Genomic DNA, 23,984 nt, shown 5'->3' with positions numbered 1-23,984 from the left:
TTAAACTGACTCTTTTACTCATTTGGCCTTGATACCAGATTCGTTGGATGTTACCTCACCGTCTGTCCGCCTTGCCGAGTGACTCTAATTTTTGGCGGTCAAAGGTTTGACTACTCGCCTTGTCCACTGGCTCGAGCGGTGTCCAGCTCAGCAACATCCTTCCAGACTTACACTAAATGTTACGGGTGAAAATATTCACACGAAGGCCTGAGTATCAGTAACAAAGCAGTTTATTATGTCAGAATTCTGGGAGATAAGATCTGGGAACTCTGCAGTCCCTGACAGCACCTTATCCCACTTAAGCTTAAACTTACATGGATTAATATACAGATTCAAGGCGGATAGCCTAATGACTTGGTTCTTTTCCCATATGCGCATTCCTTTTTTTTAAGACCTTGGCTGTTTTAACTATTCCTTTCTCTGTCAATGTTATACCCAATTTTAATGCATTAGTTTCCCCCCCAGTGGCCATTTTTCTTCTCCTAAATTTTTATGCAATTCCCCCCCATAATAATCACAGCTGCTTAGAGTGTTCCGGATACTGTTCACAAAGCGTTTGCAGTGCACTGCCACTTTCAAAAGTGGTGTCTAACGTTTTACCCATTATACCCCTTATCTGATGCCAGATGGTCCTTCTGATTACAATTTTAATAGCGATCCTAGATCACTAATCCAATTTTGAATTTATTACAGGGTTATCCTGCCCCGTTTTCCAATTGATTAAGGAAATTATGTGTGTGGTGTTTTATGTCAGGGCCCGCACGCTTTTTGCCCTGTTTATGTGTTGTTAAGCAGAGTTATCCGCATCTGCAGGAGATTATAGTTTAAATCACGGAGTAATCGCGCTCCGTACAAGCCAATTAACAGCTCGAAGGTGACACCGTAAAGATTCTATGTCACCCGCCTTACAAAGTTAACGGGAACCTTTTATCGCGAAGGTTTCAGGTAATAACAAGGACCATGTTGGCATCGATATCTCTTTACCTCCTTTAACTATTTCTTAGGGACTCCAACCCGGTTCTTTTGAGGAATTGATCCTCAGGGACTCCAACCCGGTTCTTTTGAGGAATTTTAGCCTCAGGGACTCCAACTTGTAGCTATTAGAGGAATTGATCCTCAGGGACTCAAACCCGTAGCTTTTAGAGGAATTGATCCTCAGGGATTCAAACCCGTAGCTTTTAGAGGAATTGATCCTCAGGGACTCAAACCCGTAGCTTTTACCTCAAACCCGTAGCTTTTAGAGGAATTGATCCTCAGGGATTCAAACCCGTAGCTTTTAGAGGAATTGATCCTCAGGGACTCAAACCCGTAGCTTTTACCTCCAACCCGGTTCTTTTGAGGAATTGATCCTCAGGGACTCCAACCCGGTTCTTTTGAGGAATTTTAGCCTCAGGGACTCCAACCCGTAGCTTTTAGAGGAATTGATCCTCAGGGACTCAAACCCGTAGCTTTTAGAGGAATTGATCCTCAGGGATTCAAACCCGTAGCTTTTAGAGGAATTGATCCTGAGGGACTCAAACCCGTAGCTTTTAGAGGACTTGATCCTCAGGGACTCAAACCCGTAGCTTTTAGAGGAATTGATCCTCAGGGACTCAAACCCGTAGCTCTTAGAGGAATCTAACCTCAGGGACTCAAACCAAAGCTTTTTTTTAAGTTTTTGAGGTTCGCCGGACTGACCTGAATCTCGTAGGGACGTCTCCAGCAGCAGACAGTAGGACAGGCTCGCGACCGGGACAGCGAAGGGGAAAAACCAAAGTGAAAAAATACTCACAATTGGGGGCCCTATTTCCCCTATGATTCCGGAGGCGATCTGCTGCTTACACCGTCTGCTTCTGTCGACGCGCTAGAGATGCCCGCATTCTCCACCAAATGATAATACTAAATTTTTGCAGTCCAGAGGTAATCAGCAGTCGAACACCAGATAACTTAAAAGAGCCATTTATTTACCGCGGGGCTGCAGCACAAGTTAACTGAGTTACAGCAAGTGAAAAAGCCAACTTCTCTTAGTTACAGTTGACTATATATTCTTACAAAACCCATCAAGCTTTCAATCATTAGTGATACAATTAGCTCATTACGCCCCTCCTTTAAGTAATTATTTTCTTCCCATGATTAGTAATACAGTTAGTTTCATAGCATAGCAATTCTTATCAAAACGTCCTGAGGAGTGAATCTTCCCCCGGCTGTGTTTCGTTCCCACCACAGATTCTCACAGACGGTCAAGGTCGTGATAATGCCTTCTCACAAGAACAATTCATTTAACAAGGCACTTTCACATTGCTGTATAACTTGACATTCCATTTCCCATCAAGCTCTGATTTTTAACTTGACCAAACTCTCATTCCATTTCCCATTAAGCTCTGATCCTAACTCGAGCCAAACTCTCACTACCACTGTTCACATGACCAGGCTGTAAAAATTCATATTATTCGTCCAGGAGCAGAAGAACATATTCCTGAAGATGCTATTTAATCCATCTGGCTGGCTTATATTTCAAAAACAAAAGTATAGTTCTTTATCGATATCCCTCAATTGATTAAAAACAAAATATTGTGGATACTGGAATCTGAAACAAAAACAAAAAAATGCTGGAAAAACCCAGCAGTCCTGGCAGCATCTGCAGAGAGAGAAAATAGAGTTAATGGGCGCGATTCTCCCAAAGGGAGACTAAGTGCTGACCCCGGAGTGAAACCCGGAGTGTTTCACTCCGGCGTTGGAGGCCGCTCCTCGCCCCCTATTCTCTCCCCCCCCCTCCCCCCCAGCTAGGAGCAGCTTTGCGCGAATCTCGGGCGCCAGGCCTTGACACTTGTGTCAAAGCGGTGCGCCGAGAATGACGCGGCCGGCGGCGCCTAAGTGACGTCAGCCGCGCATGCACAGGTTGGCCGGCTCCAACCCGCGCATGCGCGGTTGCCGTCCTCCCCTCCGCTGCCCCGCAAGACATGGTGGCTTGATCTTGCCGGGTGGCGGAGAGGAAAGAGTGCGTCTCTTAGAGGCGCCGGCCCAATGATCGGTGGGCACCGATCGCGGGCCAGACATCTGACGAGCACGCCTGTGGTGCTCGATCCTCTCTCCGCCTCCCCACAGGCCCCATACTTACCTGTCACACGATGTTCACGCTGGCAGTGACCAGGTGTGGTTGCCGACGGCGTGAACCGGTCAGGGTCGTCAGGCCGCTCGGCCCATTCGGGCCAGAGAATCGCTGGTCGCCGGGAAAAACGGCGAGTGCCGATTCTCCGAGCGGCGTGTCGCAAAACGCGACACACCATTTTGGGGGGGGTGGGAGAATCACGGGGGGTGCCAGGGCAGCATGGCGTGATGCGCCCAGCCCTCCCGCGATTCTACCCCCCGGCGTGGGGAGCGGAGAATCGCGGCCAATGTTTAGAATCAGAAATGAGGATGCTGTAGGAGCTGTTTTTCCAGCATTTTCTGTTTTTGTTCCCCTCATTTGATTCTCTTACCAAAAGTCTGTCGAACATATTTTCGAAATTACAGATGTTATCATTCTCAATCACCTCCCTGGGAAGTCTACTGCAAACATGCACTACTCATTAAGGTAGATTATGACATTGTGCATCATTTAAAATGACTGATAGTGAGTCGGAATCCCACTTTGCAGTTCTTCCAATTTTATTCTAATCATTATCACCCACTTTACACTGCTACATAGAATCAAGATTTATCCCACTGTGTTATAGTCATAAAAGATATGCCCATTTACCTTCCCTCTTCTGAATTTTATCCCATGTGCCCTATTTGCTATGTACTTGAACAGCAATACTGCATTGGCAGAGCTCCAGTACTCTGTTACGTCTATATCCAAAGGATTAAGAATGTGGAGCCCAACAAAAACACGTATATATTGATTTTGCCAATGATCAAATAAATATAAATAGTTCCAAAAGCCAGGTAGGATTCTCTGTTCCCCGTCACTACGATCAGGAATCGCAAATGGGGGAAGAATCCCGTGGCGGGGCAAAATTGAGATTGGATTTGGATTTAGATTAATTGTCACGTGTACTGAGGTACAGTGAAAAGTATTGTTGTGCATACAATCCAGGCAGATTGTTCCATACATGAAATACGTATAAAAGTACACTTGACATCAATGTAAATACATAGATATACACATTTGGTGAAGCAAACGGAGTATAGTGCTACAGTAGTAGAAAGGATATGTAGAGAGATTAGTTCAGTCCATAAGAGAGCTATTCAGGAATCTGGTTAACAGCGGAGAAGAAGCTAGTTTTGAGTATGTTAGTGCGTGTTCACAGACTTTTGCATATTCTGCCAGATGGAAGAGTTTTGAAGAGAGAAACTCGGGTGGGAGAGGTCTTTGATTATGCTGCCTGCTTTCCCAAGGCAGCGGGAGGTGTAGACAGAATCAGTGGATGAGAGGCGGGTTCACGTGTTGAACTTGGCTGTGTTCAGGACTCTCCGTAGTTTCTTGCGTCATGCGCCGAGCAGTTGCCATACCAGGCTGTGATGCAGCCAGATAGGATGCTTTTTTTGGTGCGTCTGTAAAGGTTGGTAAGAGTCAATGTGGACGTGCCAAATTACCTTCGTTTCCTGAGGAAGGAAAGGTGCTGTTATGCTTTATTGGTCGTAGCGTCGACATGAGTGGACCAGGACAGATTGTTGGTGATGTGTACACCTAGGAATTTGTAGCTGTCAACCATCTCCACCTCGGCATCATTGATGCAGGTAGGGGTGTGTACGACACTTCACTTCCTGAAGTCGATGACTCGCTCCTTAGTTTTGCTGACATTGAGGGAAAGATTGTTATCGTTGCACCCATGCCACTAGGTTCTCTATCTTCCTCCTGTATTCTGACTCATCGTTGTTTGTGATCCAACCCACTGCAGTCATATTATCAGCAAATCTGTGGATGGAGTTGGAGCCGGATTTTGCCACACAGTCGTGTGTGTATAAGGAGTATAGTAGGGGGCTAAGTACGCAGCCTTGCAGGACCCCGGTTTTGAGGACTGTCATGGAAGAGGAGTAGTTGGTTATCATTACTGATTGTGGCCTATGGTCAGGAAGTCAAGTATCCAGTTGCAGAGGGAGGAGCCAAGTCCTAGGTTTTGAAGTTCGGATATGTGCTTGGCTGGGATATTGTGTTGAAGGCGGAGCTGTAGTCAATGAATAGGAGTCCTTGTTGTCGAAATGCTCTAGGGATGAATGTAGGGCCAGGGAGATGATGTCTGCTGTAGACTGGTTGTGGCGGTAGGAGAATTGCAGTGGATCAAGGCATTCTAGGAGTATGAAGTGGCTGTGTCTCATGGCCAACCTCTCACCGGGTAGCAAACCAGCTCCGCCAATCATAGTGGGTTTCCCGAAGGGACCAATGCACATAGCTCATTAAAGCTATTTTCCAGTCATTGGTCAGCAGGATGCACCATTTACAAGCCAGGTGGGATGCTCTCCAACGAGAATCCTATTGCTGCGAATTGGTGCAATTATTGAGGAGCGTTGATCTGACGGCTTGCGAGGGGTGACAAGATGGTAGGTACTCTTCCAATAATTGGCATCAGGGTGCTGAGGGGGGTCCTTCCCGAGGTAGGGATCAGGGGTATGGGCTTGTGCAGGGCTGGAGGGGCTCAGGTTGGGGATCTTCCTTGGAATGGAGCATGGATCCCGGCGAATTCGATGTCCAAAGAAAATGTTTCCAAGTGCCGTGGAATGGCACGTCCGTGGTGCTTCAAGCACCAGCTGGGACCAGTCCTGAATCTGTCCTTGCGGGATCTCTTAGACTCCAGAACACAGAATCCCAGCTAAAGGGTTTCCAAAATTTTCAGTGTTTCCAGACTGATTTAAATATTTTCCAGCCAGGTGGTTTGAAATATTTTCTGATATTTTAAGTGCTTTACAGTAATAAAAAAACTGTTGAAGCTATTCTGATTTCTCTTCACGTATTCTGAGATGTACACTGTTTTTCACTTCCTTTTATTCCCGTTTACAATCTCAACCTTCACCCCTCACTTTTAAACAGTCTGCAATTAACATGGTTTATTGGCGTGCTTTTGTTATATTGGTTATCATATTTCATCACCTTTTATGCTCTTGCATTTTATCAGTTGCATTTTATCTCAATTGCATTGAATTACATCTGTTTCTTAGCTCTTCTGCTTGGTTATGTTCGCACCCACTTAATACTTTGTCAATATGTTGAATCTGATTAGTCATATATGGTTTGTATCGAACTGCACAGATATGCCAGATTGGTTACACACATCCTGCTGCATTTCATCAATCATCATGATATCTTGGTGATAAGGTGTAGGTTCGGTTATCTAATCATCCAACGTTCCGCCTCACTGACCCTATTATGCTCTCAGTGGGAAATAGTTAATTTTCTTTGGTCTGGTGATCTGTACTTGATGGATATAAAATTGGGAGCAGGTAAACCTGACAGGCCTGAATGTCAGTCTAATTACATTTTCACTCTTCATGTTTGGAAAGTGAGGAAAGATGTGTGCAGCTTCTACAGCATTAGAGATTTCCTTCATTCTTCTTTTCATTTGGGTAGATCTTTGATGTTGCTTATCTTTATTATCAGCTACATATACTTCTACCCACTTCTAACCACATACACACACACCAAGGTGGAGATGGTTGACACCTTCATATTCCATAAGACCATAAGACATAGGAGTGGAAGTAAGGCCATTCGGCCCATCGAGTCCACTCCGTCATTCAATCATGGCTGATGGGCATTTCAACTCCACCTACCAGCATTCTCCCCGTAGCCCTTAATTTCTCGCGACATCAAGAATTTATCTATCTCTGCCTTGAAGCCATTTAGCGTCCCGGCCTCCACTGCACTCCGCGGCAATGAATTCCACAGGCCCACCACTCTCTGGCTGAAGAAATGTCTCCGCATTTCTGTTCTGAATTTACCCCCTCTAATTCTAAGGCTGTGCCCACGGGTCCTCGTCTCCTCGCCTAACGGAAACAGTTTCTTTGCGTCCACCCTTTCTAAGCCATGTATTATCTTGTAAGTTTCTATTAGATCTCCCCTTAACCTTCTAAACTCCAATGAATACAATCCCAGGATCTTCAGCCGTTCATCATATGTTAGACCCGCCATTCCAGGGATCATCCGTGTGAATCTCCGCTGGACACGCTCCAGTGCCAGTATGTCCTTCCTGAGATGTGGGGCCCAAAACTGGACACAGTACTCCAAATGGGGCCTAACCAGAGCCTTATAAAGGCTCAGTAGCACATCGCTGCTTTTATATTCCAACCCTCTTGAGATAAATGACAACATTGCATTCGCTTTCTTAATCACAGATTCAACCTGCATGTTTACCTTTAGGGAATCCTCGACTAGCACTCCCAGATCCCTTTGTACTTTGGCATTATGAATTTTCTCACCGTTTAGAAAGTAGTCTATGCTTGGATTATTTTTTCCAAAGTGCAAGACCTCACATTTTCTCACGTTGAATTGCATCAGCCATTTCCTGCACCACTCTCCCAAACTGTCTAGATCCTTCTGCAGCCTCCCCACTTCCTCAGCACTACCTGCCTGACCACCTAACTTCGTATCATCGGCAAACTTTGCTAGAATGCCCCCAGTCCCTTCATCCAGATCATTAATATATATGGTGAACAGCTGCGGCCCCAACACTGAACCCTGTGGGACACCGCTGGTCACTGGCTGCCATTCCGAAAAAGAACCTTTTATCCCAACTCTCTGCCTTCTGTCAGACAGCCAATCCTCAACCCATGCCAGTAGCTCATCTCGAACACCATGGGCCCTCACCTTACTCAGCAGTCTCCTGTGTGGCACCTTATCAAAGGCCTTTTGGAAATCCAGATAGACCACATCCACTGGGTTTCCCTGTTCTAACCTACTTGTCACCTCCTCAAAGAATTCTAACAGGTTCGTCAGGCACGACCTCCCCTTACTAAATCCATGTTGACTTGTTCTAATCCGACCCTGCTCTTCCAAGAATTTAGAAATCTCATCCTTAACGATCGATTCTAGAATTTTACCAACAACCGAGGTTAGGCTAATTGGCCTATAATTTTCCATCTTTTGTCTTGATCCTTTCTTGAACAAGGGGGTTACAACAGCGATCTTCCAATCGTCCGGGACTTTCCCTGACTCCAGTGATTTTTGAAAGATCTCAACCAACGCTTCCGCTATTTCTTCAGCCACCTCTCTCAGAACTCTAGGGTGTAGCCCATCGGGGCCAGGAGATTTGTCAATTTTAAGACCTTTTAGCTTTTTTAGCACCATCTCTTTTGTAATGGCAACCATACTCAACTCAGCCCCCTGACCCTCTATAATTTTTGGGATATTACTCATGTCTTCCACTGCGAAGACAGACGCAAAGTACTTATTAAGTTCTCCAGCCATTTCCTCGTCTCCCATCACTAGCCTTCCGGAATCAGTTTGAATTGGCCCAATGTCTACTTTGGCCTGTCGTTTGTTTCTTATGTATTGAAAGAAACTTTTACTATCATTTCTTATATTACTGGCTAGCCTGCCTTCATATTTGATCCTCTCCTTCCTTATTTGTCTCTTTGTTAACCTCTGTTTGTTTTTGTAGCCTTCCCAATCTTCTGATTTCCCAGTGCTTTTGGCCACTTTATAGGATCTCTCTTTTTCTTTGATACATTTCCTGACCTCCTTTGTCAGCCATGGCTGTCTAATCCCTCCCCGGATAATCTTTCTTTTCTTGGGGATGAACCTCTGTACAGTGTCCTCAATTATGCATACAAACTCCTGCCATTTTTGCTCTACTGTCTTCCCCACTAGGGTCTGCTTCCAGTCGATTTTCGCCAGTTCCTCTCTCATGCCCTCGTAATTACCTTTATTTAACTGTAACACCATTACATCCGATTTTGCCTTCTCTCTTTCAAACTGCAGACTGAACTCAACCATATTATGATCGCTGCTTCCTAAGTGTTCCCTTACTTTAAGATCTGTTATAAAGTCTGGTTCATTACATAGCACTAGGTCCAGAATAGCCTGCTCCCTTGTGGGCTCCATGACAAGCTGTTCCAAAAAGCCATCTTGTAAGCATTCCATGAATTCCTTTTCTTTGGATCCACTGGCTACATTATTTACCCAATCCACCTGCATATTGAAGTCCCCCATGATCACCGTGACCTTGCCTTTCTGACATGCCTTTTCTATTTCCCGGTACACGTTGCGCCCCTGGTCCTGACCACTGTTAGGAGGTCTGTACATAACTCCCATTATGGTTTTTTTGCCTTTGTGGTTCCTCAATTCTACCCACACAGACTCCACATCATCCGACCCTATGTCGTTTAGTGCCATAGATTTAATTTTGTTCTTAACTAACAAGGCAACCCCACCCCCTCGGCCCACCTCCCTGTCTTTTCGATAGGTTGTATATCCTTGGATGTTTAACTGCCAGTCCTGAACCCCCTGCAGCCATGTCTCTGTGATGCCTACCACATCATAATCATTCACGATGATCTGTGCCATTAGTTCGTCTACTTTGTTACAAATGCTACGAGCATTCAGGTAAAGTGCCTTAATGCTAACTTTCTTATCATTACAGATATTGGAAGTCCTAAGATGTCCAAAGTTATCCTTCCTTTTTGTTGAATTCCTAGTCTGCCTCAAGCTTAAATCCACCTGCCTACATGTTATCCTCCTGCGTATCTTGCCATTTAACTCCATGCTCCCTGTCGCTTTCACTTTCCCTTCCCCCCAACTCAGAAGTTTAAAGTCCTACTGACCACCCTATTTATCCTCTTCGCTAGAACACTGGTTCCAGATCGGTTCAGGTGGAGACCGTCCCAACGGTACAGATCCCCCCGGTTCCAAAACTGATGCCAATGTCCCATGAAGTGGAATCCCTCTTTCCCACACCAATCCCTTAGCCACGTATTCCTAGGTGTAAACACCACAAACAATCTATCCTGGTCCACTCACGTCGTTGCTACGACCAAGAAAGCACAACAGCACCTTCACTTCCTCAGGAAACTAAGGAAATTTGGCACGTCCACATGGACTTGTACCAATTTTTATATGTCCCATAGAAAGCATCCTATCTGGCTGCATCACAGCCTGGTATGGCAACTTCTCGGCCCAAGACAGCAAGAAACTACAAAGAGTCGTGAACACAGCCCATCACACAAACCTGCCTCTCATCCATTGACTCTGTCTACACCTCCCGCTGCCTTGGGAAAGTGAGCAGCATAATCAAAGACCCCTCCCACCCGGCTTACTCACTCTTCCAACTTCTTCCATTAGGCAGGAGATAAAAAAGTCTGAGAACACGCACTAACAGATTCAAAAACAGCTTCTTCACCGCAGTTACCAGACTCCTGAATGGCCCTCTTATGGACTGAACTAATCTTTCTCCACTTCATCTCTACAGTTGCAGCTCTGTATGTCGTATGCTACACCCAATGTCTCATGCTTATGTATTTACTTTGTGTGTTCTTTGTTTTCATGCATGGAACGATCTCTGTGAACTGTACGCAGAACAATACTCTTCACTGTATCTCAATGCATGTGACAATGTATAAATCAAATCAAATCAAACACACAGGCCTGGGCATATTGCTGGCCCCTGGCCAAGCCAGAAAACAGGAATACAGCTGCAGGCCTAAGAGTAGGTAGGGCGAAGAATACACCAGGGTTTGGTGTTTCTTGTGTTCACTTTGGAATAATGATGGCAAGAACATTAGAATATAACCCACCCCCCCTCAGCCCCTTCCCAGATTTTTTCTTCCTATGTTTTTCACAATGTATCAGAAGAAGCTATGATTGGGGCCGCCAGCTCCCATGCCGTTTTTCCCACCTGCTGCCTCACTCTGCAAAATAGATGAGAAAATTCCACCCTATGAATATACCTGAATACAGACATACAGACATATTGTAAATCCAGGTGCGCACTGCAGTGTGCTTAACCCCAGAGGTCAATTAACACAGAGAAATCTAATTATTTATTCTTTTTGTCCCACTTTTACTTTAAATAGAACTGTGCCATTATTTCCATATTGTTCCTCCCAAACTGCAGCACGGTAGCCAAGTGAATAGCACTGTGGCTTCACAATGCCAGGGTCCCAGGTTCGATTCCCCACAGGGTCACTGTCCGTGTAAACTCTGCACGTTCTCCCCAGGTCTGCGTGGGTTTCCTCCGGGTGCTCCGGTTTCCTCCCACAGTCCAAAGATGTGCAGGTTAAGTGGATTGGTCATGATAAATTGCCATTAGTGACCAAAAAGGTTAGGAGGGGTTATTGGGTTACGGGGACAGGGTGGAAGTGAGGGTTTAAGTGGGTTGGTGCAGTCTCGATGGGCCGAATGGCCTCCTTCGGCACTGTAAGTTGTATGTTCCAATCCCTTTGGCCAAAATGCATGACTTTACACTCCTCTGTATTAAATTCCATTAGCCCCTTGACTGCCCATTCTGCTAGCCCATCTATGTTCTGTGGCAGTCGATTTGCATTATTCTCATTATTTGTCAGTCTTCCAAGTTTGAAATCACGGGAAAATTTTGAAATGTTACCCCATATCCCAATATCCAAGCCATTTTATCAAAAGAAAAAGCAGCTCTGACCCTTGGAGAACATTACTGTTTACCATCCTCCAGTCTGAAAATAACCACACACCATGACATGTTCTTTTCTATTCTAGCACCAATTTTTAAAATCCAAATTGGCACTGACCTTCCTACAACATGACCCAAATTGTGTTAACCACCCTTTATGTGGCACTTAGTGGTACAATTCTGGTAGCCACATGACCAGGAGGGTGCGGAGTCTTTGGAGAGGGTACAGAAGAGATTTACCAGGATGTTGCCTGCTCTGGAGGGTATTAGATATAAGGAGAGGTTTGATAAGCTCCGATTGTTTTCACTGGAACAATGGAGGTTGAGGGGACGGTCTGGGAGATGGCAGATGGAGTTTATTTCGAACATATGTGAGATAATGCATTTTAGAAAGTCTAACACAGGTGGGAAATATAAAGTACATGGCAGAACTGTTAAGAGTACTGACAGGAGAGGGCAGCACGGTGGTGCAGTGGTTAGCATTGCTGCCTCATGGCGCTGAGGTCCCAGGTTCGATCCCGGCTCTGGGTCACTGTCCGTGTGGAATTTGTACATTCCCCCCGTGTTTGCGTGGGTTTCGCCCCCACAACGCAGAGATGTGCAGGGTAGATGGATTGGCCACGCTAAATTGCTCCTTAATTGGAAAAAATTAATTGGGTACTCTAAATTTATAAAAAAACACATTGTAGGTCTGGGTGGCACGGTGATGCAGTGGTTAGCACTGCTGACTCATGGCACCAAGGACCTGGTTTATTTCTTTTTTTAAAAGAGTACTGACAGGCAAAGGGATTTGGGTGTACAGGTCCACAGGTCACTGAACGTGGCATCACAGGTGAAGAAGGTAGTCAAGAAGGCATGCTTATCTTCATCAGGGGGCACGGAGTATAAAAATTGGCAAGTCATGTTGCAGCTGTAGAGAACCTTAGTTAGGCCACACTTGGAATATAGTGTTCAATTCTGGTCGTCACACTACCAGAAAGATGTGGAGGCTTTGGAGAGGGTACAGAAAAGATTTTGTAGGATCTTTCCTGGTATGGAGGGCATTCGCTATGAGGAGAGGTTGGATAAACTTGATTTGTTCTCACTGGAGCAACGGAGGTTGAGGGCCAACCTGATAGAAGTCTACAAAATTGTGAGGTGCATGGACAGGGTGGATAGTCAGAAGCTTTTTTCCAGGTTGGAATAGTTAACTACTAGAGGACGTAGGTTTAAGGTGCGCGGGGAAACGTTCAGCGAAGATGTGGAGGGAAGGTTTTTACACAAAGGGTGGTGGGCGCCTGTAACGCACTGCCGGTGGAGGTGGTGGCAGCAGGTACGATAGCGATGTTTAAGAGGCATCTTGACAAATACATGAACAGAATGGAAATAGAGGGATATGGACCGCAGAAGTGCAAAAGGTTTTAGTTTAGACAGGCATCGTGATTTGCACAGTCTTGGAGGGCTAAAGGCCTTGTTACTATGCTGTACTGTTCTTTGTAGTCAAACACTTCCTTGAAATCCATACCAATAAGATTCACATCATTCCCTTTATCAATTTTCTCTGTTACTTAATCAAAAGTTCAACTGGGTTGTCACGCAGCATCTTCCTTTTCAAATCCCTGCTGGCTTGTCTAAATTAACTCAAAGCACTCTGAGTGTCGGTTGATTTTTTTCACTGATTATTGTTTCTAAAACCTTACCCACCACTGATACTGAATTGATCACCTGTAGTTACTTGGACTTTCTTTACAATTCTTTCTTGAATAAGATGCCATGAATGCTACTTTCCAATCTTCTGGCACCATAGCTAGGAAAGATTGGAAGATTATGGTAAGTATTCCACTCCCAACTTCTTTAGCAGACCAGTAGGTAAGCCAACTGAACCAAGGGACATATCTAATCTAAGCACCTACTCAACTGTAACCAAGTGGATTGTGTACTTGCACCCTCAAGGACATAATTTCTTTCAACCATTACAATGTCTACCCTAATCAGAAATGCTTCCCCATTTTTGAATATTAAGCTTAACATTTTCAACGTTTCTGTTGTTCATATTCCCACACATCTATTTGTATTTGTAGCTCACCAACCTTATTCACCACACTTTGTGCATTTACATACATACATTTTAAACCTATCTTTGTGTCCATCATGGTTCTTCTTAATCTGCTCCATCTAATATGGTACTGCTCATTTCTCTAGTACTATCCAACACTCTCACTTATTCCACTTTCCTACTTCTATATGCTGGTGCCCATCCTCCTGCCAATCCTATCCGACCACTATAGTAAACCTTACCGTGGGGACATTGGTCCCAGTCCTACTGAGGTGCAACCTATTCCTCCTGAAAGGGTGTCTCCTGCCTCAGAACTTATCTCAATGTCCAAAGAATCTGAAACCCTCCCTCCTGCATCATGCCTCAAACTAGACTTAGATCTTCCCTATCTGCCTATCTTTACCCTTACTATCTTGCAGAACTGGGTATAATCCAGAGATTAGTACCTTCAAGGTTCTACATTTTACCTTCTTCCTTTGGTCCTGAATATCTAACCAGATAGGACCTCGATACCTGGTCACTCTATGTCATTGGTACAAATGTATACCACAACTTTTGTCTCACTCCCTTCCCTCTGCAGAATTCAAGTTGCCGATTGATTTCTCCTGGCTGTTGCGACGTGAGTAGAAGTGTTTGATGGTTTGGATTGTTAATGAAAGTTGGTGAAGCCGACAGGAAATACAGTGAAGTGCTTGGTTGCCACTTCTAGGTTTCTGCTCAGACCGTTTGCTCCCAGCCTTGGGTGCTATTTTATTTCTACCTTGGCCTGCAGCAAGACAGCGAGAATGAGCAAAGACAACACCAAGCAGGACAAACTGCTCAAAGAAGAAAGATGAGGAGAATGGGGGGAGGATTCCTAGCAGGAGCTCATATCTACCTAGGGTGTTCAGGGAACAGTTGGCCTACCTCAACCAAAACCAGGAACACTGTATGTAATGCTCCCATTTCACAAAGGAGATGCTTGTTGAATCCTGCCACCTTTTAGAGGCATTTCTGCAGCCTCAGAGCAGGGTGGCCATAACGATGAGAGACCAGAAGGTGACTACCAGCCAATGAGGGCTATCCGCTGAGCACTAGGCTCACGACTGAGGTGCCAAACTCTACACAAATGGGAAATATGATTAGAACAAGGAACAATTATACTGCACAAAATGTCATTGAGCAGACCTTTGGTGTGTTTAAGTAATATTTGTGCTGTCTTGACCTCTCCAGAGGAGCTGTGCAGTATACTCCAGTATGTGTCACTGTTCTTGCGGATCTGCTGTATCCTATGTTATCTCTCCAACATGGGGCCACAGGTCTTACCACCAGGTATACAGCTGGCATCTGAGGAGGAGAAGGAGGAGGCAACCAACACAGCCCAATTCAGGCAGTATGTCTGTGAGTGATTCACCTGACTGTGATGCTAGTGAACCCAACCTCGTTCCCAATCAATAACGGATTATTTTGCCGACCAATACAGTAATAAGCAAACATTCCAAACCAACATTTTCATGATGGGAGCAGCATAAGCGTGCACCACAGCGGGCTGGGCTTCCATTGCAACAGTCAGACATTGGGCTTTTGCAACAATGGAAACTGAACTTCCAGCCACCAGTTGCCGCATCATCATTACGTACACAAGCTTTCTCATGGAATGGGCCATTGCTTCCACATTTTAAAGATGTGCTCCTAGCTCTGTGCAAAAGTGTGTGCAAGGTTGAAGCTGGCGCTTCCGTCCTCCGTGACAGTGACCACAAACTTTCTGGCAGGCCCGCCAAGCACCAACCATTTCTGTGTACACATCTGTCAGCTTTTGTCTGTGTGCCACCCCGTCAGAGTTCTCATCTGAGCCCTTTGGAGCAGAACCCATAAGAAACGTCACCCTCCTGTCAGGTGTCACAGGTGCTGCCCTTTGCCTCTGCTTGAGCAGCAGACCACTCGCACCCTGTGTCTCACCACATATAGATAAGATCATAATAATGAGACAAGAGTAGTCCATTTGGCCCCTCGAGCCTGCTCTGCTGTTCAATAAGTTCACGACTGATTTGGTTATCGCCTTAATTCTAGTTTCCTCCTGTTAACCCGTAACCCTTGAGTTCCTTGTCAATCAAAAATCTTTCTGACTCAGCCTTGAATATATTCAATGGCCCAGCCTCCATTGCTGTCTGGAGGGAAGAATTGCAAAGATTAATGATCCTTTGAGAGAAGCCATTCTACCTCATTGCTGTCTTAAATGGGAGACCACAGCGCAATTTAACAGGAAAATAATCTATGTCCAGTTTTGGGAGCGTTGGGGGTGCAACGGCGTGAAACATCCCATGAAACATTAACTGTACTTCACCATTTATTTTTACCTCAGGGAGTTTCTCTCCGCTGAGGCTGCTCTTAGATAAATAAGGTTCCTTGGAATTCAGGGTGCCATTTTGTCTGGCTGTTGTGAGCTTCTCCATCCCCCACCTCCTTTCAAACCCTGTGGAGGCCCGGGGAACATCCCCTCACCCCCCTCCACCTGGTAAGGTCCCCTGGGCCCAATGGCTCACCCTGACAGTGCTAACAGTGCACCCTGGTAGGGTGCCAGGCTGGCAGTGTCAAAGTGCTCGGTGTCAGAGGGAGTGCCAAGGTGCCATACTGCCCTCTCCCTAACCATCTGGGGGCCTCTAATGGACTGGGAGACCCCCACCCCCCCAGGTACCATTATGACTGGTCCATGTTTGTTGAAACCAGTACTAAACAGCGCCCTGCGCCTTGGGAGAATCCCGCAAACGCGTATCTAAATGAGCCTAATGGGTCATTTTATGGGCAGCATGGTAGCACAGTGGTTAGCACTGTTGCTGCACAGCGCCACGGTCCCAGGTTCGATTCCCGGCTTGGGTCACTCTCTGTTCGGTGTCTGCACGTTCTCCCCATGTCTGTGTGGGTTTCCTCCGTGTGCTCCGGTTTGCTCCCACAAGTCCCGAAAGACGTGCTGTTAGGTGAATTGGATATTCCGAACAGGAGCCGTAATATGGCGACTAGGGGCTTTTCACAGTAACTTCACTGCAGTGTTAATGTAAGCCTACTTGTGACAATAATAAAGATTATTATAAATATGCAGATCTGGACCACGCCATTTGAGGGCGAGATCCAGATCATGAAGTCTCGCAAGGCTCTGTCAAATCTGGTGAGGTCTTTCAATCTCGTGAAAAGTCAACGGCCTCAATTCAGATGCAATGAGGCGGTTAAATTGCACCCCCATATATTTTGAAACCGTGTCTCCTAGTTCTAGATTCTCCACCAAGGGGAAACATCCTCTCAGCATCCACTCTGTCAGGCCCAATCAGAATCTTACATGTTTCAATAAGAATGCCTCTTATTCTTAGAAACTCCAATGAGTACAGGACCAACCTGCTCAAACTTTCATCATAAGGGAAACCCTTCACCTCAGGAATCAGCCAAATGAGCCTTCTCTGAACCCCTCCCAATGCAAATATTTTAAGTAACATGACAAAAAGTGTAGACATAACTCTAGGTGTGATCTCACCAATATCTATCCTTCCCTTCCCTTCCCTACCCTTCCCTTCTCCCCCCCGACCCTTCCCTCCTCCTGGTAACCGTTACCGACCAAGTCAGGCTCACTGCCGCTGCCGGGATCTCCTGCAATTCTCCCACTGCCATGCTCACCACCATCGCCCAGCCACTGCCACCACCTCCTTCTCCGTACAACCCAAACGGATGAGGCAGCTCCATGCCAGCCACTCTGCTGACTGAGCAAGTCCTCAGCACCATAGAGGGTCCGCCACCACCGCCAGTTTGGTAATGGCCAAGGTGAGCCGTGTGGATGGCACTGCCATCACTCGAGACACCGGGGAAAGCGGTCCCAGAGCAGCCTGCCGTGCTCTGCTTCCCTCCCATTTGGGCAGCCCACCAACCAGCAGAATCAGGGTACTGGAGACCCCAATGTGGGGCCATCCTTGCCGCAGCCATTTTGTGATATGTACTACAAGGCAATCACTCCATTTGCCTTCTTAATTACTTGCTGTACCTGCATGCTGACGTTTTGTGATTCATGTACAAGGAATACCCTTCTATACAGCAGAATTCTCAATTCTCTCCATTTAAATAATATTCTGCTTCTCTGACAACTTTGTACTTTCCCAAATTACACTCCATCTGCCAAATTTTTGCCCACTCACTTAACCTATCTTTATCAATCTGTAGATTCTTAGGATCCTTCTCACAGCTTGCTTTCCCACCTATCTTTGTAACATTAGCAAATTTGGCTACAATACAGATCATCCCTTCATCCACGTCATTGATATAGATTGTATATGGTATAATGGGCGAGATTCTCCGCGAACCGGCGGGGCTGGCCACTCAGGCGCCGGGGAGTGGCGTGAACCACTCCAGCGTCAGGCCACCCTGAAGGTGCGGAAGATTCAGGGGTTAGGCCGGCGCCAGAGTGTTTGTCGCTGCGGCAGCCGGTGTGGAAGGGCTTGGCGCCACGCCAACCGGCGCCTAAAGGCCTCCGCCGGCCGGCGCGGGTTAGTGCATGCGCGGGAGCGCCAGCGTGTGCTGGCATCATCCCAGCGCATGTGCAGGGGTGTTCTCTGCACCAGCCATGGTAGAGGTTGACAGTGGTGGGTACGGAGAGAAAGAGTGCCCCCACGTCACAGGCCCGTCCGCGGATCGGTGGCCCCGATTGCGGGGCAGGCCACCGTGGGGACACCCGCCGGCTGCTCGTGGAGCCAGGTCCTGCCGGTAAGGACCTGTTGTGATTTACACCGGCGGAACCCGCCGAAAACCGGCGGCCACTGGACCCATCGCGGGCCGGAGAATCGCCGGGGGGGGGCTGCTGCCAGCAGCCGCCGACTGACGTGGCGCGATTCCCACATCCGCCAAAACCCCGCCGCCGGAGAATACATCAGCCGGTGGGGGCGGGATTTACGCCGCCCTCCTCGGCGATTCTCCGACCCAGCGGAGGGTTGGAGAATCCCGCCCATAGTGTTTGGGTGATGCTGTAGAATCATACAATCCCTACAGTACAATCATACAATTACCCTTCAGGTAAATTGGATATTTTGAATTCTCCCTCTGTGTACCCAAACAGGTGCAGGAACGTGGGGTCAAGGGACTTTTCACAGTAACTTCATTGCAGTGTTAATGTAAGCCTACTTGTGACAATAAAGATTATTTATTAAAAAAGGAGCCACTTGGCGCACCGAGTCTGCACCGACTCTCTGAAAGTTGACTCTATCCAGGTCAACTCCCCCGCTCACCCACTCCACCCTATCCTCATAACCTCATGGCTTAATCTTCACATCCGTGGATTCTAAGGGCAATTTATCATGGCCAATCCACCTAACCTGCACATCTTTGGACTGTGGGAGGAATCTGGAGCACCCGGAAGAAACACACGCTGACACGGGGAGAACATGCAAACTCCACACAGACAGTCACCCAAGGCCGGATTTGAACCCGGGTCCCTGGAGCTGTGAGGCAGTGTTGATAACCACTATGCCACCAAGCTGGGAATGGGGCTTGTCATTGTTGAATAGCTGCCTGTGCGTGCAAGCTGTGAGATGTGGGTGTCAGACTTGCAGCAGTTCTCAGCATTTGAGAAAGATGAGTAACCGTTGATAGAAATTATTGATTGGTGAGTGGTGAAAGAAGTTTGTCAGACTAGTTGTAAGGATGTGGTATTTGAGGAACAATTGCATGTAAGGTCATTAAACAGCTTCCAGCGCGGTATCCAGGTCCTTGGGACTGCTCTGCTTGTATTGACAGCGATGACTATCTTCTCCCACTGTTTTCTAAAATTGTGTTTGCAGGTCCCTCTGACCCTATGTGAATAGAGGATCTCCCCCTCCTCCTTCCCACCACCTTCAGCACTGCATCTGATAACCTTGGTGTACACTCTCTTCTTGCAAGTTGCAAGACACTCTTTCCAAGCCATTTCCAGCACCAGCTGCAGACAGAATCACCTTCCTGCAGGCTGGTTTGGAGGCTGGTTTTAAGTGCTGCTGGCCTCACATGAAGCCTCCAGAAGGCTTGTTGTCATTCGACAACACATTTAGCATTAGGCTGCATGCTTCTATCATTTAAACTGACAGACAGTACAAATTTTCATTCTACCTATATTGGAAGGAATGGGCATCGGTCAATCCCACATCACGATCCCCACATCCATTTTTGGGATTATTGAATTTCACCCAATCTGTGTATCATGTTATCAGATGTATTTGATCAATGAACAGTCATTTTCCTTAATCATTTACAAAATTATGCAAAGTCAGCAGAAGTACCATTTGTTGCTATTTTGACTTTTACAAATATATTGTCACAAACGTCTAATTGTCTCAATGTTATTTCTGTGCAGAATACGAAGGCTCGGGAACAGAAAGACGGCAAAAGCATGTAAAATGTGGAAAATGCAAGTATGGAGCTGAATGTGATGAAGATGCAGAGGACGTCTGGTAATTTATCTTTTAAAATGTACAACAGAGGCAACATAACTGTAGGGTAGAACAAAAAACAATAATGACTCTACATTTCAATCAAAACAAATAGCAATTATTTGTGAATCAGTTGAAAAACTGGACAAGGAAATTCACACATTTCATCTGTGACCTCATTTGCAAGCTGATTTTTTTTCTCTAGGAAATAGTTTTAGGTAGATGTTTGCTATGCTTGCTATCTACAACAAAGCAGTGAATGGGATTGCATTGACTGATGAGTCTTTTGCACAGGAGGGCTATAGATGGATGAGTGTTTTACATCATATGCCAAACGCTGGATTTATACTGGATTATGTAAAGCTTTATTGATTCAAAAGAAAAACAGCTGGAAAATCTCAGCAGGTCTGGCAGCATCTGTAAGGAGAGAAAAGAGCTAACGTTTCAAGTCCAGATGACCCTTTGCAAAGCTAAAAGACATAGAAAATGGGAGATATTTATACTGTGGGGTGAGGCAATGAAAGATGAGTCATAGCCACAGAAACCAAGGGAAAAGAGTGCTAATGGCAGTACCCAGAGAGGATAAAAGGTGTGAAAGGCCAAACAGCAGAGAAACTAAAATCAGAGGGTAAGCTGTGACAGCTGTAGGGGGGAAGGGGAGAAGCAAAGGGGAGAAAAGGTAACGAGAGGGGGGATAAGGTAGAGGGGGAAATATATATGTAAAGAAAGACAAGAAATAAATAAAAGGAAAAAGACAGTTAAAATGAAATGGAATAAAAACAAAGGGGTTGAGGTGGGGTAGAGCTAATCATCTGAAGTTGTTGAAATCAATGTTGAGACCGGAACATCTCCCCATCTCCTTACCTTTTCTACCCTTTCCTTCTCCCCTTCACCCCTACATCTGTCACTGTTTACCCTCTGATTTTAGTTTCTCTGCTGTTTGGCCTTTCACACCTTTTATTCTCTCTGGGGGCTGCCATTTGCATTTTTTCCCCTTGGTTTCTGTGACTGTTATCACCCTTTTCCCCAGGTTTCTGTGGCTATGGCTCATCTTTCATTCCCTCGCCCCACAGTATAAATATCTCCCATTTTCTATGTCTTTTAGCTTTGACAAAGGGTCATCTGGACTTTTTTCTCCAGCATTTTCTCTTTTGGTTTTAGATCCCAGCATCCGCAGTAATTTGCTTTTATCTTTTGACTCAAAATGGCAATACAGAAAGTTAAAGTCATGTGCAAAAAAGAAAAAAAGTCAGAGGAATGAAGGAAGGGTAAATATAAAAATATAGGAAAGGATAATGGGAATAGAAAAATATAGATTGAACACAGCTGCATTTACATAGCTGAAAACAGCAAGCTTTTCTTGGGCTGTGGTCTATTTTGTTAGATGCTCTCCCTCATACAGACCAGCCTAATTTTTTTCCCATTGTGCTAAGTTACTCAAATGAAAACAGTTTTTTTCATGCTGTTTGAAGATGGAATTAGTATGTAGTTTGTAGATCTGGGGAGCGTGACTCTGTGGATCTGTCCCACAGTCATGATGTGGAGATGCCAGCGTTGGACTGGGGTGAGCAACACCAAGTTAAAGTCCAGTAAGAAGTCTTACAACACCAGGTTAAAGTCCAACAGGTTTGTTTCGAACACGAGCTTTCGGAGCACAGCTCCTTCCTCAGGTGAAGGAGCAGTGCGCCGAAAGCTTGTTAAAGTCCAACAAACCTGTTGGACTTTAACCTGGTGTTGTAAGTCTTCTTACTGTGCTCACCCCAGTCCAACGCCGGCATCTCCACATCAAGTTAAAGTCCAACAGGTTTGTTTCGAATCATTAGCTTTGCACTGCTCCTTCCTCAAGGTGAATGAAGAGGTGGGTTGCAGAAACATATATATAGATAAAGTCAAAGATGCAATACAATACTTTGAATGCAAGTCTTTGTAGGTAATTAAGTCCACAAGTCCAGAAGGGGCAACTGGAGAAAGGGATAATCAGAGGTTAAAGAGGTGTGAATTGTATCTAGCCAGGACAGTTGGTCGGATTTCTCAAGCCCAGGCCAGATGGTGGGGGGGTAAATGTAATGCGACATGAATCCAAGGTACCGGTTGAGGCTGTACTCATGTGTGCGGAACTTGGCCATATGTTTCTGCTCGGCGATTCTGCGCTTTCGCACGTCCTGAAGGCCGCCTTGGAGAACGCTACCCAAAGATCAGCGGCTGAATGCCCTTGACTGCTGAAGTGTTCCCTGACAGGAAGGGAACCTTCCTGCCTGCCAATTGTTGCGCAAAGTCCATTCATCCATTGTCGCAGCGTCTGCGTGGTCCTGCCAATGTACCACGCTTCGGGACATCATTTCCTGCAGCATATGAGGTAGATAACGTTGCCCGAGTCACACGAGTATGTACCACGTACCTGGTGGGTGGTGTTCTCACGTGTAATGGTGGTACCCATGTCGATGATCTGGCACGTCTTGCAGAGATTGCCATGGCAGGGTTGTGAGGTGTCGTGGTCGCTGTTCTGAAGGCTGGGTAGTTTGCTGCAAACAATGGTTTGTTTGAGGTTGTGCAGTTGTTTGAAGGCAAGTAGTGGGTGTGTGGGGATGATCTTGGCAAGATGTTCATCTTCATCGATGACGTGTTGAAAGCTGCGAAGAAGATGTCGTAGTTTCTCCGCTCCGGGGAAGGACTGGACGACGAAGGGTACTCTGTCGGTTGTGTCCCGTGTTTGTCTTCTGAGGAGGTCAGTGCGGATTTTTGTTGTGGCGCGTTGGAACTGTCGATCGATGAGTCGGGCGCCATATCCCGTTCCTACGAGGGCATCTTTCAGCGTCTGTAGATTTCTGTTACGCTCCTCCTTGTCTTAGCAGATCCTGTGTATACTGAGGACTTGTCCATCAGGGATGGCTTCTTTAATATCTTCAGGGTGGAAGCTGGAGAAGTGGAACATCATGAGCTTATCCGTGGCCTGGTTCTGCAACCAATTCTGGAGAGTAGTCCATGGTGAGTCTGATGGTGGGATGGACCTTATTGATGTCATTGTGTAGTCGTTTCAGTGATTCTTCACCGTGGGTCCAAAGGAAAAAAATGTCATCGATGTATCTGGTGTATGACGTTGGTTGAAGGTCTTGTCAAACTTGTGCGTGACGATGTTGGCATATTGAGGTGCGAATTTGGTCCCCATGGCTGTTCTGTGTGTCTGGATGAAGAACGTGTTGTCGAAGGTGAACAGCGACCATGACACCCCACAACCCTGCCATCGCAATCTCTGTAAGATGTGCCAGATCATCGACATGGGTACCATCATTACACGCGAGAGCACCACCCACCAGATATGTGGTACATACTCGTGCGACTCGGCCAACGTTGTCTTCCTCATACGCTGCAGGAAATGATGCCCCGAAGTGTAGTACATTGGCGAAACCATGCAGACGCTGCGACAACGGATGAACGGACATCGCGCGACAATCGCCAGGCAGGAATTTTCCCTTCTAGTCGGGAACACTTCAGCAATGAAGGGCATTCAGCCTCTGATCTTCGGGTAAGCGTTCTCCAAGGCAGCCTTCAGGACGCGTGACGATGCAGAATCGCCGAGCAGAAACTTATAGCCAAGTTCAGCATACATGAGTAAGGCCTCAACCGGGACCTTGGATTCATGTTGCATTACATTCATCCCCCACCATCTGGCCTGGGTTTGCGAAATCCTACCAACTGGTCTTATGGTCTAACTGTCCTGGCTTGAGACAATTCACACCTCTTTAACCTGTGATTATCCCTCACTCCAGTTGCTCCATCTGGACCTGTAGACTTAATTACCTGCAAAGACTCACATTCAAACTATCGTGTTGCATCTTTCACTTTGTCTGTATATATGTTTCTGGAACGCACCTTTTCATTCACCTGAGGAAGGAGCAGTGCTTCGAAAGCTAGTGATTCGAAACAAACCTGTTGGACTTTAACCTGGTGTTGTAAGACTTCTTACTGTCCCAAAGTAGCAGAGATCAAAATCAGACCTCT

General features: G+C 46.2%; 1 protein-coding gene across 1 annotated transcript in view; it reads left to right on the top strand.

The window, feature by feature from the left end:
• The window catches only part of LOC119966355 (tomoregulin-1-like), a 394,538-nt gene that overhangs the window by 279,373 nt on the left and 91,181 nt on the right, over positions 1-23,984 (top strand). The window contains exon 5 of the mRNA XM_038797880.1: positions 19,910-20,006. Within this exon, the coding sequence (XP_038653808.1) occupies positions 19,910-20,006 (97 nt within the window). The remainder of the gene's footprint in view (positions 1-19,909; positions 20,007-23,984) is intronic.

Source organism: Scyliorhinus canicula, chromosome 5, assembly GCF_902713615.1.
Source record: "Scyliorhinus canicula chromosome 5, sScyCan1.1, whole genome shotgun sequence".
Classification (NCBI taxonomy): domain Eukaryota; kingdom Metazoa; phylum Chordata; class Chondrichthyes; order Carcharhiniformes; family Scyliorhinidae; genus Scyliorhinus; species Scyliorhinus canicula.
Note: the sequence above shows the minus strand (reverse complement) of the source record. Positions and strands in the feature narration are given on the sequence as shown.